This window comes from Mrakia frigida (assembly GCF_051309035.1).
Source record: "Mrakia frigida strain ATCC 22029 unplaced genomic scaffold BDY24scaffold_34, whole genome shotgun sequence".
In the NCBI taxonomy this organism is placed as follows: Eukaryota; Fungi; Basidiomycota; class Tremellomycetes; order Cystofilobasidiales; family Mrakiaceae; genus Mrakia; species Mrakia frigida.
Genome location: NW_027481247.1, coordinates 1 through 11,778, shown reverse-complemented (window position 1 = coordinate 11,778; position 11,778 = coordinate 1). Strand labels below are relative to the sequence as shown.

At 55.6% G+C, this 11,778-nt stretch overlaps 4 protein-coding genes across 4 annotated transcripts; 2 read left to right on the top strand and 2 right to left on the bottom strand.

Moving 5' to 3' along the window:
• Positions 1-1,267: 1,267 nt before the first annotated feature.
• On the top strand, positions 1,268-2,312 carry SPC3 (signal peptidase complex subunit SPC3; the record flags this gene model as incomplete). The annotated part of the gene is made up of 5 exons (XM_076643791.1): positions 1,268-1,305; positions 1,378-1,448; positions 1,792-1,868; positions 1,980-2,095; positions 2,183-2,312. The coding sequence occupies 5 exons, from the start codon at positions 1,268-1,270 to the stop codon at positions 2,310-2,312; spliced, it is 432 nt and encodes a 143-aa protein (XP_076493455.1).
• Positions 2,313-2,993: 681 nt separating this feature from the next.
• On the bottom strand, positions 2,994-5,697 carry BDY24DRAFT_180718 (uncharacterized protein). The gene has a single exon (XM_076636320.1). The coding sequence runs from the start codon at positions 5,521-5,523 to the stop codon at positions 3,037-3,039; it is 2,487 nt and encodes an 828-aa protein (XP_076493454.1). The 5' UTR covers positions 5,524-5,697; the 3' UTR covers positions 2,994-3,036.
• Positions 5,698-5,707: 10 nt separating this feature from the next.
• On the bottom strand, positions 5,708-9,790 carry BDY24DRAFT_400023 (uncharacterized protein). The gene is made up of 14 exons (XM_076641900.1): positions 9,499-9,790; positions 9,400-9,423; positions 9,246-9,310; positions 9,082-9,158; positions 8,815-8,927; positions 8,456-8,704; positions 8,137-8,347; positions 7,987-8,050; positions 7,803-7,888; positions 7,602-7,722; positions 7,319-7,411; positions 7,025-7,237; positions 6,816-6,911; positions 5,708-6,722 (listed from the first exon to the last, which is right to left on the bottom strand). The coding sequence occupies exons 2-14, from the start codon at positions 9,419-9,421 to the stop codon at positions 5,769-5,771; spliced, it is 2,364 nt and encodes a 787-aa protein (XP_076493453.1). The 5' UTR covers positions 9,422-9,423; positions 9,499-9,790; the 3' UTR covers positions 5,708-5,768.
• A 162-nt stretch (positions 9,791-9,952) lies between these two features.
• Positions 9,953-11,560, top strand: BDY24DRAFT_180684 (uncharacterized protein). Its single transcript, XM_076636319.1, has 3 exons — positions 9,953-10,611; positions 10,727-10,792; positions 10,871-11,560. Exons 1-3 carry the CDS (start codon positions 9,991-9,993, stop codon positions 11,195-11,197), a joined length of 1,014 nt encoding a protein of 337 aa, XP_076493452.1. The 5' UTR covers positions 9,953-9,990; the 3' UTR covers positions 11,198-11,560.
• The last annotated feature ends 218 nt before the right edge of the window (positions 11,561-11,778 follow it).

Sequence of the window (11,778 nt, the reverse complement as noted above, 5' to 3'; positions counted from 1 at the left end):
TTCGAGGGCTGGAGAGGTCGGGACTTGACGAGGAGGGAAGGGGAGAGGTGAGGCGGCGGCAAAGGGAAGGATGAGCGGGGTGAGGCTGGAGAAGAAAAGGTTTCCGAAGTTGGAGAGTCGAAGAGAGGGGGTGGTGGTGAAGTGGACGAAGAGGGAGGGAACGCTCGAGATGGTTCGGGGACGGACGTCGATGGTTCCTCTGCCACTTCCTCAACTTTGGCAAGTTCCGGTTCCTCCTGGTGCTGATGATCGACGGATCCACTTCCAAACTCTCCATCGAGCTGACGAGCCAATTCTTCCGTCGCCGACCTAGGAGCGTGGCTTCCTCCCGCTCCTCCTCCTCCTGCCCTCGACGCTCTCCGACTCGAGAGGATGGAAGTCCCCGAAGCCTGCCTCTTATTGACGGCTGATCTCCGATGAAGACGGATGGACTCCTCTCCTGCCGTACCTACTAAGTCTTCCGACGCTCTCGAGTCTGACGAAGCGTTGAAGGAGGAGGAGCGGTTGGAGGAGGAGGACGGAACGGCGAGGTTGCTGAAGGGAACGTTGGAAGGAGGAGGAGGAGGTTGACCGAGAGTCTGATTCTTCACGAGCGACTTGGCTGCTGCCCATCCTCGACGCTTGTCTTTCTTGATATTTGGTTCCGAGGACGAGGAGGGAGCGTCCATCGTTCAACGAGAAAAGGAGAGGCGGGAGGAGGGAAGTCGGAGGTCGAGATTGAACTGCTGGCAACAGGAGCAAGATCAGCTTTGATTGAGGCCTGTTGACTGTGGACATACACATACGTACAAGCTTCCTCTCGCCGGAAAGAAAGACTCCGTGCTTGTAAATCTTGAGCGCTGGGAGTTCGAAGGAGGGAAGGGGAAGGGAGATGAGCTTGAGCTTTGATGAGGGTCGACAAGAGGACGTTGTCGCTGATCTTGTCGGTGATTTGAAAAGGAAGGGATTTCGGATCCGATGAGCTGATAGATCGGATATAAGTTTGACTCCGAGCTGAAAACGAAGATTTGTTGGGTGACTGTCTGTTGAAGGCAAAGAAGAAGAAGGGAGACAGGGACGAGCTCACTTCGCCTGCGGGAGCTCGACCTCTCCTTCCCTTCCTTCCTTCCCAACAGCCATCTCCCCTTCTTTCCTTTGCTTCTCACTCTCCTCTCGGATGTATTCCTCCTTCCAGCGTTTAAGCAGCGTTTCCTCGTTGGCTGTGACCGTCCTTTTCTCGCTCCTGTTCGCGGTCTCCCTCTCGTCGTTCGTTCTCATCCCTTCCTCCATGAAGAACGGATCGGTGGACGTGCATCCTCTGAACGTGTGAGTCTTCCTCTCGGTTCATATCGGTGGAAAAGCTCGGAAGCTAATGCGGATCTGTTTGGTTGGATCTAGGGTGATGGGTCGATCGAGGCAGTTTGCGGAGGAGCAGGAGTACGCTTTCGCGACGTTCGACGTCAAGGCAGGTGAGCAGATCTTCATTTCACTTCAGCTATCTCTCGTGGACGACAAGAGGAGCTCTGGAGACGCGTGAATGTCAAGTGGCAGCTGCGAAGGACGCGTGGGCAAGGTGGGAGGGAAGATTAACGAGCCAGCGAGGAAGGGAGGAAGTGCGAGCTCATGAAATGCTCCTTCCTTCCCTCCCTTCCTTCCTCCACGTCGCCCGCCGCTCTCCCTTCCTTGCCGCTCTGGACTCTGCTCCCGACTTCGAAACTGCACCCAACCATCTTCTCCATCTGTCTCGTCACCTCGATGCTTGCTCGGACCATCAACTGACTCCTCCTCTCCGTCGACCATCTCCTACCTTAGATCTCACCCCTCTCTTCAACTGGAACACCAAACAACTCTTCCTCCAACTCACAGCAGAGTACCAGACCGCTTCAACCGTACGTCCGGTTTATCTACTCCCGCCTCTCCTCTCACCTTTGAGGCAACCCTCGTCGTCGCTCGCACGACCTCGAACTGACCTTCTCCTCCTCTTCTCGTCCTCGAAGCAGACCCCCAACTCCCTAGTTCTCTGGGACAAACTCATTCTCTCCCCTAAACAAGCCAAACTTGATGTCCAGAACGCGAGGAACAAGTACGCTTTTAGAGAGCCATCGAGGTCGTTCAGGTTCGTCGTCTCTCTCTCTCCTCTGACACCCCTCTCTCTCTCTCATCGCTGCTCACGCGTTCCGCCATCGCTTTTCTGGTTCTGCAGCGGCGTAACCAACGTAACTTACGTGCTCTCGTATCATCTGATGCCCTACGTCGGGTTCCTGGCTTCTGGGGAGGTGGCCAGGGGTTCGGAGGTCCTGGAGAGGATGCCCAAAGTGAAGCAGAGGATTTAGAGTGGGAGATGGGGTTGGAGGTGAGATGTAGAAGGATGGGTGACGATTGGGGTTGGAGGATTCGATGGACTTGTTTCGATCGAGAGTGAGGGTGAGGGGAGGGAAAGAAAAGGGAAGAGAGGGGGGAGAGCTTCGACGCGTCTGAGATTCATCGGAAAGTTGGCTTCTGACACACCCGGTGGTCTCCCAGTTCTGGTCTGAATCATCACTCGGTGCTCGAGAATGAGACTCTGGCTGTCCGAGAAAGCGTCCGAGACACTTCGTCGCCGAGTTCGAGCAAAAACGAAAAGAAGAAAGACGGTTCTTTATCATGCTAGGTAGGGTAGTGAAGTGGGATGAAAGTAGAAAGTATGGTCGATCATGCAAAAGAGTACGAGAAGGTCAAAACGAGACGAGTAAAGGAACGCCCAAAAGAAAGACCAACAAAAAGAACAAGAAACAAACTCGAGGAACGACGCGATCCAATCCTCCGAACCGTCACTATCTCCCCGCAGCACTCCCGCTCCCGCTCCTGCTTCCGGCTCCAGACGCAGGTCGACTTCTCGCGACCATGACGGGGACTCCTCCTTGGAACTCGAACCGAGTCGTTGGAGCTTCGGCTGCTCGAGCTCGACGGGAAGCTTCCTTCTTCTCTTGAGCCTGGATGAGTTGGGCGGGACGGGAGGAAAGAGGGTTGAACGGGAAGATTGGAATAAGCGAGGAAGGGAGAAGAGAAAAGGACGAGTCAGTGAGGTGTGAGGTTGAAGTTCGAAAACGATAAACAAGCCATGGCCAGCGTCCAATCTCGAGAGTCGAAGAAAGAAAGGGACATCAAACTCACCTGAATGATCGGCATCATGAGGTTCCTATGGTACTCGCTCATCCTTGCGAACGCGGGTGGAAGAGGAGGAGGAGTAGGCGGCTTCGGAGGAGGGTACTTTGCTGATCGAACCGACGACTTGAGATGATCCTCGTATGTGACGTTCGAAGCCGCCGAGTTGGCGAACTGAGCGGAAGGACCTGCTGCTCCGGAGGAGTTGGACGAAGGAGTCGAGTGATGTGGTGGGGCGAAAGGGATGTGTCGAGGAGTAGGAGCAACGATTGGAGGGCTGGATCGAGCTGGTCCGACGGGAGGAGGAGTTGGAGCGGGTGGTCGGTATTGGTGAGGAAGAGAAGGAGAGGGTCCTGCTCGAGGTTGGGTGGGAGGGATGAACCTTGAAGAGGTAGAGGGTGGGTTGGGAGTTGAGTGGGGAGGTTCTTCTCGAGGAGAGTGAACGTTTCCTACGTGAGGTTCGTCCGATTGTCTCGACGCGTTCGACACGACTCCCGCACCTCCTCTTCCTCCTCGTCCACCCCGTCCTCCTCGACCTGGATCCCTAGGAACGTGAAGACCGTTTGAAAATGGCGATTCCGAGGCCTGTTGACGTTCCCTCCTCGTCGAAGGCGGATGCTCGGCTCCTCCACCTCGTCCTCTCGCGCCTCCTCTTCCTCTAGCGCCACCTCTCCCACCTCTCTGACCCGTCGCACTCGCTGCCCTCTCCATCGGCTTCTGCTGCTGCTCAACTACCGGCTCTCCCCATCCCAACCCCGAATCCACCTTCGCCTCGACCTCTCCACGGATATCCCATCCCGATCGTGATCCTCCCTCCTCAGCGGGGACGTCCCAACCAGAGACCTTCGGCATCGACGACGACGACGCAGACTCATCCTCTCCTCCTCGGACGGAAGAGAGGGGTTCTCCTCTTTTCCTTCCCTGCCCGTTCCGGCTCCCGGTCGTCGAAGATCGTCCTCCTCGTTCCGATTCAAGGACTCCCTCTGAGATGAGAGGAGAAGGAGGAGTTTCGGGGATGGAGGACTCGACCATGTTGGACCAATCGAGAACGACGTCGTACTTGGGAGGGAGGTTGCTGTTCGTTTCGAAGAGGGGAGAGTTGAAGACGGTCGTGGGAGCGGGGGGAGGTGGTGGAGGAGGAGCGGGACCGGAGAACTTGTTGTTGGGAAGGTAGGCTTGAGGGCGCGGCTGCTGGTCGACGGAGGGTGGTTGTCGCTGGTGCTGGTGTAGCTGCTGTTGTTGCTGAGGAGCAGGAGTCGGGACCTTGTTCGTTCGTCCGTTCGTCGGGGGCGTCGTTCGAGGGAACGCTCCTGGGACTGGAGGAATCGACGTTCGTCCGTTCGATGCTGCTCCTGCTGCTGCTGCTGCTTGAGGCTGCTCGGTTCTGTATTTCTTCTCTCTCGGTTCCCTCGTCTTCTTCCCAGCTGGAACGCTGGTCAGAACCGGTGCGACTGGAACGCTCTGAGACGAAGGAGGTCTCGGCTCGTCGTTCGTCTTCTCCTGAGCCGATGCTGCTGCACGATCGAAGCCGACGTTGAACGCTCCCTGGGAAGCGAAGACGTCGGAAGAGAAAAACTGATCGACCTGAGGAGTGTCGAAGCCTGAGCGAGGAGGAGGAGTGCTGGACGAAGCGTTGACTCCTGACTTGGTTTTCGACGCGTCGAACTGAACCGACGAAAGAGTTGAGGCGACCTTGGGACCTTGAGCCTTGGCGGCTTCTCGTAGAGCTTTTCTCTCCTCTCGAGTGAGAGTCTTGGGTGGAGCTGCTGCTGCTGGTGGCGGTGCCTCCTTCTTGACTTCGGCGGCTGGCGGAGGCGGAGGAGCGACGGGGGTCGGCGAAGGTGCTGATGCTGGCGCTGCCGCTCGAGGAGTTTCCTTCTTGACGACGGGAGGAGAGGGAGTAGGAGCTGCTGCTCGAGGTTCTGGAGGAGCGGGAGGTGGTGGTGGAGGGGCCGCAGGAATGGGAGCAGGAGGAACCACCGTCTTGGGAGGAGGCTTCGGTTGGTCACGAGTTTCTCGTCGCTGCTGTCGTTGCTGCTGTTGAGTGGGAGGATGAGGCGGAGGAGGTGGTGGTGTTGGAAATGGTGAAGGCGCAGGAGCTGATCGAGCTGTCGAAGGTTGAGGAACCGAACGAGACGACGATGGCTGAGGAGACGCTCGAGTGGCGACTGGAGGGGAGGGAGCAGGCGAAGGGATTCTCTCCTCTCTTCCCTTTCCTTTCCCAACGTAGGTGGGAGTAGGCTCTTCCTCGTCCTTCTTGAGTTCCTCCTTCCTGTGGCCCGAAGGAGTGTAGGGCGAAGCGAACTTGTTGAGCGACGGTGGAGCGTGTCGCTGAGGAGGTTGATGGGTCGAAGTCGAGGGAGTGTTGCTTCGAGAGGGAGGTGGTGGTTGATCCTTCATCGAGAGCTTGAGGACTCTGTGAGAAGTGGAGAAGGAAAAGGAAAGGGGAGAGGCAAGGTCAGCGACGCGTCTTTCTCGACGACCGACGACGACGAAGGAAAGAAGAGAGATCGACGTACCGAGCGAGTTCGTCCTCCTCCATCGACATCTGGATCGCACTGCGAAAGGAGAGAAGAAACAAGCAGGGTGGAAGTAAGCGTCGTGTCAATTCGAGAACCCGTCGACGATGGAACGAAGCCGAAGACTCACTGAGCGATCTGCTCCTCCTCCGTCATAGCAGCCAACTTGATCGGCATCGCTCCTCCCTCCTCCTTCTTCGTCTCCCAAGCATCATTTCCCGTCTTCTCCTCCATCATCGAGCTCCTCGACGGCTGCATCTTCGGTCTCTCCTTCTTCTCCCACTTCGTCCCCTCCTCTCCCTTCTTCGGCAGTTCCACCCCCCTCTCCACAGGCGGAGCCATCTCCTTATGACTATACCCATCGCTGACCTCGTCGAGCTCATCCGCTTCCGGGATCCTCCCTCTCTGAGTTCCCCACAGCTTGAACTCCTTCTCCAAACACTTCTTGCTGCCCTTGTGCTTCTCCATCGCGATGGAAACGTCGTCTCCCCACTTGGATCGGATCCCAGTCTCGCAGAAGGGACATTCGACGGGCTCGGTGAACTTGGGTGGAGGAGGAGGTGGTGGAGTTTTGGGTCGAGGGGGAGGTTTCTCGGTTTTGGGAGGTTTAGGTTGAGGAGGAGGAGCTCGAGCTGCTGAGGGACGACCTTTGGGTGCTGAGGTGGTTGAGGTGGGAGGTTTGGGTGCCGCTGGGGTGGCGATAGAAGGTTTGAGAGTAGGGTGAAAGGTGAAGGTGGGAGCTGTGGGCATGGCGCCGGGCATGGGTTGGGATGGGGAGGAAGAGCGATCGGGAGCTGGAGCGGGAGGAGGTGTTGGTGCTGGCGGTGGAGGAGTAGGAGTAGGTGTTGGAGGTTTGGCTTTTGCTGGCTGAGGCTTGGATGTAGGAGGAGTAGGAACAGGTGCTTTGGGTTGAGGAGGAGGAGGAGCAGGTGTTGGTTTGCGAGCCGTCTCTGTCGATTCGGTTCCGGACCTCGACGACTGAGACAAGTCCTTCTCGTTCGACGAGGATCCAGAGGGAGACGTTCCTGAGCCTGATCCTGACTCGTCGGCTTTGGAAGGGGATATGGGAGCAGGAGTAGGCTGTGGTTGGAACGATGGCGAAGAGAAGAGTGAGCTTCGACGCAGAAGAGGTGTTGAGACGGGTCGAAGCTCAAAGACGACGAGACGACTCACCTTTGGTCGCATCTTGTAGGCCTGCTTCGGCTTTTGGAACGTGAAAGGACAGGTGACGACTTTCGTAGCGGTGACGGGTTCGAGCTTAGTCGAGGACTGGGTGGAAAAAAGGCGGAAGGAAGGAAACGATCAGCTCTCATCGCGTCTCGTCTCTCCGCTCCCTCCCGCATCCCTCCCAACTCTCTCCCACACTCTCCCCCAAAACTCACCGAAACGATGTCAAACGTAATCCACAAATCTCCCTTCTCATTCCCACTCCCACTCTTCCCAGCCGGCAATCCCTCGTTCTTGATCCTGATAGTCTTCAGTCCCTTCTTCCCGATCGCATTCGGAGGAATGGTGACCTTGATTCCTCTTCCGTCAAGGTGAACGAGTAGGATTCGAGTGAAGCCTGAAGCGACGTCCGAGTAGGTACATTGGACCTGTGAGAGAAGAAAGAGAGGAAGATGGATGGATTAGGGAGGGAGAAGGAGGAAGGAGGGGAAGAGAGGCGGACGACGAACCGAAGTGATGAGATCCTTGGGAGCGATGAGATCGAAGATAGCATGAGGGGTCATTTTCATGACGAAGATGATGTCTCCGTTGAGCATGTTGGGCTGATGGGGGTTTGAACAAAGCGAGAGGGGAGTCAGTTTCGTGTTGTTGGTGTTCGACGCGTCGAAATCTCGTTCGTCGTCTCGAGACTCAACCTCGCGGGCTCTCCTTCAAACCGAGCCCAACGGTGAAGAGAGCACGAGGCAAAGGACAACTTCGACCCAAGGAAGAAGAAAAGATAACCGAACTCACAGCTCGATGTCCAGATCCCTTCCCCGTAATCTTCTCTCCGTCCGTCATCCCAGGAGTCACGTTGACGTTGAAGGTCTTCGCCTCCTTGTTGAGTCCCGTTCCTTGAATACATCCAGGACACCTGCGAAACGGACGACGGGCAAAGAGGTCAGTTTTGGCTTTCCAACGAGAGGAAACGACGAATGGGCGAGCGAAACAAACCAAAAAGCCTCCTCTCGATCCTGCTGAGTGATGATCTCCTTAGCTCCTTTACATCGACCACACGTCTTACGCTTCTTGGTAGATCCCTGGTTCGTTCGATCGACAGAAAGGACGGAAAGTGTCAGCGTGGGGTTTTGTTCGGTCGACACGAACGGAACTCGAATGAGAGGAAGAGCTGGCTCACCTTCCCTTCGCACTCGTAGCAAGGCTTCGGTTGAGGTTCCCTCGGTGTTTTGGCTTTCCCATTCCTGCGTTTTGAGAGACGCGATATTGGTCAGCTTCGTTCTCGAAAGAACGACGACGTAGGAAAGGAAAGAAAGAAGAGGAAACTCACCCTCCGCACTCCTGACAAACACAGTCCCTCTCGACCTTCTTCTCCTCCTTCTTCCCGAACCAAAGATCCTCCAGCGTGACATGATGAGTGACGATGAGCGTTCGAGCTTGAGGGGGTGGTGGTGGAGGCGGTGGAGGAGGAGGAGCTTTAGGTTTGGGAGGTTGACGCGACGAGGAACCGTGAGAGTGCGAGTGGGAGTAGGGGTTGTAGGCTGGTAAGACCGGCGGATTTGAGTGAATCGGAGGTCAGAAACGAAGAGAACGAGCGTCTGGAGTGCTCGATCTCTACAAGAAAAGCGAATCGAACGCGATGAACTCACAACTTCCACCTCCTCCTCCTCTCCCCTGCCTCCTCCTCTGCTCCTCCAAAATCCGCCTCAGGTACTCCGCCTCCGTCTCGTAATCTCCCTCAGAATCATCCTCGTCGTAGTACTCGTCGTCGTCGTCTTCGTAGTAACCTCCTCTGCCGCCAAAGGGGTTCCCACCTCTCCCTCCTCCTCCTCCGCCGAAAAAGGCCTGGCCGAACATGAAGTTGAAGAAGTCTTGGGCGGACATTCCTCCGGGGAAGCCTAACTTACGAATCAAAGAGCGAGGGAAAAGGGTCAGAGCAGAGAACAAGGGAAAGGGAGAAGACGAGACGAGACGAGACGAGACGAGACGAGACGAGGATGCGACGAACCAGCTCCACCACCTCCTCTTCCTCCTCCGCCGACACCACCAGTCTTCTCCTTGAAGTTGATACCGTGACGATCGTAGGCTGCTCGAGTGTTGGAGTCCGAGAGAGTTTGGTAGCTGCGAATTTTGTTTCGACGAACGGAAACAAGGAGGCGGAACGAGGACGGGAAGGGAGGAAGGGAAGGTGGTGTGAGCTCGGACCTTTTTCCAACCATCTCCTCTTCTTCTGTCTTTTCAAGCATTTTTTTTGGGCGAGAGGGAGCCGACTCACGCATGAGAAACCTCTTTGAATTTGAGATCCGCTCCTACTGGATCCTCGGGATTCTTATCGGGGTGGCAAATCATGGCCTGAGAGAGAGGAAGGAGGAGGGAGAAGGAGATCAGCTCGGGTCGTTCCTTCTCTTCGTTTTGATTGAAGGAAAGGAAGGAGCGCACCATTTTCCTATACCCTCTCTTGATCTCTGAATCGTCAGCATCGATGGAGACACCTAGTAAAGTGTCTATGTGAAAGAAAGCGAAAGAAGGAAGAAGCGTCAGCTTCGGTGGAGCGGAGAAGGAGGTGGCGAGAGGAGGGAGAAGGAGAGCTCACAGAAGTGGGGGTCTGCCACCATTTCTATAGATGAGAGAAGAAGCGGCTAGTCAGCTTTTTGTACAGACCGTTGAACGGTCAAGAGGGAGGTCTACTAACTTTGAGAACGAGCCTAGCCCTGTTTGGAAGAGATGTCCCCTGGAGGGAGAGAAGGTCGTTCGACCGTCGGCGTTTCTGAGAGGGCGAGAAGGGGGAAGGTGAAGATTCTTCGAGGGTTTCTTTGGTGATGGGAGAATAGAAGGTGGTATATCGAGAAGAGAGAGAGGGGAAAGAGAGGCGAGAAGGGGGAAGGTGGTGGCCGTTTGGGAGAAGGGAGGGAGAGCTCAACTGGAGAGGATTAAAAAGACGCGACGGGCTTTGGCTTCTCTCGCTCGATTCGTCTGGGAGAAAATCTTCCCTTTGTCGACGCTTTAGATAGGATATTATCAAGCTCGAATGAATGAAACCTTCAAATTTCCGAAAATCCTCCTCCTTAGCGACCATCCCTTTCCCTTCCGTCGTGAGGCAGATTTCGAAGCTCGCCTCCTCAGCTTCTCCTCCCTCTCCTCCCTCTCCTTCACCCACGACCCCCCCTTTCTCTCGCCCTCTAAGATGTCCACTCCTTCCTCCTCCTCCTCTTCTCTCCCTCCTTCGATTCTCAAGAAATCCAAATCTATCCCTCCGATTAAAACGCCCACGACCTCCCAAACGGCCGAAGCTCACCTCCTCGAATCCCAACTCCCTCTTCCTCCAAAGAAGGAGAGGAAACCTAAACGATCAAGACCCGACTCCGCAGCACCATCCGCTTCTTCCTCCAAACGACCCAAGAAGGAGGACGTCCCAGAGCTGCCGTTCGTGGAGGGAAAGAAGGCCGAGAAGAAGAGACTGAGAGCGGAGGCTCAAGCTCTTCGTCCTGCTCCTCCTGTAGAGGAGAACAAGGCTGAACCGGTGAAGCCCCTGGTTTGGGATACAGAGAAGAACGGGAGGAACCCTTACGAGGATGAGAGATTGGGGGACGCCGCGAAGAAGGGTGAGTCTCGTTCCAGCTCTGCTCTCCTCCTTCCTGGAGCTCAAGCTCACCTCCTTCCCCTTTTCTCTCCTCCCTTCTTTGTCGTTCGCTTACCACCCCCATTGGCAGCCATCGCCTACTCTCAAACTATCCAAAACACCTACCTCAAGTTCCAGAAAGCCAGACAGAACTTCCTCTTGCGACACATCTACAACGAGAACGAGGTGAGCTCGACCAACTCTCCCTCCCTTCTCGCTTTCCCTTCTTTTATCCCTTCCTTTCATATGTTCCTCTTCAGCACACTGACACCGATGACTTTCGTGTTCATGTACGATTCAGATCCCCGAGGAATACCTCCCTCTCGTGCTCGCTTACCTCAAGACCGTGAAGGGAGGATCCCGAGATGTTCGTCTCTTCCCGTCTCCCCTTTCTCCTATCTTTCCACTTCAAGCCAACTGACCGTCTCCTCCTTGTCGTTTTCAGTCCCTCATCGCCTCAGCCAACCTGATCCTCAACCCTCCTCCCGCTCCGACTCCCGCCGCTCCCACCACCGCCGTAAACGACGCGGAACCCACCCCCGTCGCCGACGCGTCCGCCGTCGTTGAGCCCGAGGTGGTAGAGGAGGAGGAAGAGGAGACGGAGGAGGAGAAGGAAGTAAAACGATCGAGAGCCAAGGCGTTGTTGGAGATTCTGGGGGAGACGGTGGAAAGTGCTGGGGAGAAGAAGAAGAAGGGGAAGAAGGAGAAGAAGAGCAAGAAGGAGGTCGAGGAGGCGGAGGCGGAGGCTGAGGAGGTGGTTGTTGAAGAGTAGTTTTGGATGCATGGACAATGAGTGAGTTATGTTGTGTGGGGCTGGACAAAGGAAAGGAGAGGGGTTGTGTGGGTTTGAAAGGGAAGAGAGGAAAGAGAGAGCTGGGACACGTCGTCAGGTGGCTCTGAGTTTTATCAGAGGGCAGTTCATGAAGGGACAGGACGATAAGACGGCAAAAATTGCATGAACAGGAACAGATCATTCGCTAGTCAGATTTTCACGCTGGCGGAGGTTGAGATTGCCTCGGACTCCGAGGCAATCTCAAAGGAGTCGCGCTCGATCAATCCTCGGTGCGTAACTATAGACGAACTACAATTCACCATGTGGAAATTCTTTCAAGTCGTCTAATATTCATTATTAAGGGATTAGTACCGTCGAGGTATGGTGGGTAGCAAATTTGAACGGCAGCGTGGGACAAACCTCTCGTCTTCCCGTCTCTCCCTCTCTCTCAGGCGACGCGCCTTGATCGCTCCGTAACTATACACGAACTCGAACCCAGAATGTAGGAATCTCTCAGGGTCGTCTAGAATGCGATCCAAGGCACTTAAGACCACTGGGAGATTCTGGGTATCAAATTTGAC

Coding starts and splice junctions, on each gene's coding strand:
- BDY24DRAFT_400023 (XM_076641900.1), bottom strand. CDS start 9,421: ATGGTGGCAGACCCCCACTTCT. Junction 8,051..8,136: donor GTTTGTCAGGAGTGCGGAGG/GTGAGTTTCCTC, acceptor CTCAAAACGCAG/GAATGGGAAAGCCAAAACAC. Junction 6,912..7,024: donor TTACGTTTGACATCGTTTCG/GTGAGTTTTGGG, acceptor TTTTCCACCCAG/TCCTCGACTAAGCTCGAACC.
- BDY24DRAFT_180718 (XM_076636320.1), bottom strand. CDS start 5,523: ATGAAGGATCAACCACCACCTCCCTCTCGAAGCAACACTCCCTCGACT.
- BDY24DRAFT_180684 (XM_076636319.1), top strand. CDS start 9,991: ATGTCCACTCCTTCCTCCTCCTCCTCTTCTCTCCCTCCTTCGATTCTC. Junction 10,612..10,726: donor ACATCTACAACGAGAACGAG/GTGAGCTCGACC, acceptor TGTACGATTCAG/ATCCCCGAGGAATACCTCCC. Junction 10,793..10,870: donor TGAAGGGAGGATCCCGAGAT/GTTCGTCTCTTC, acceptor TGTCGTTTTCAG/TCCCTCATCGCCTCAGCCAA.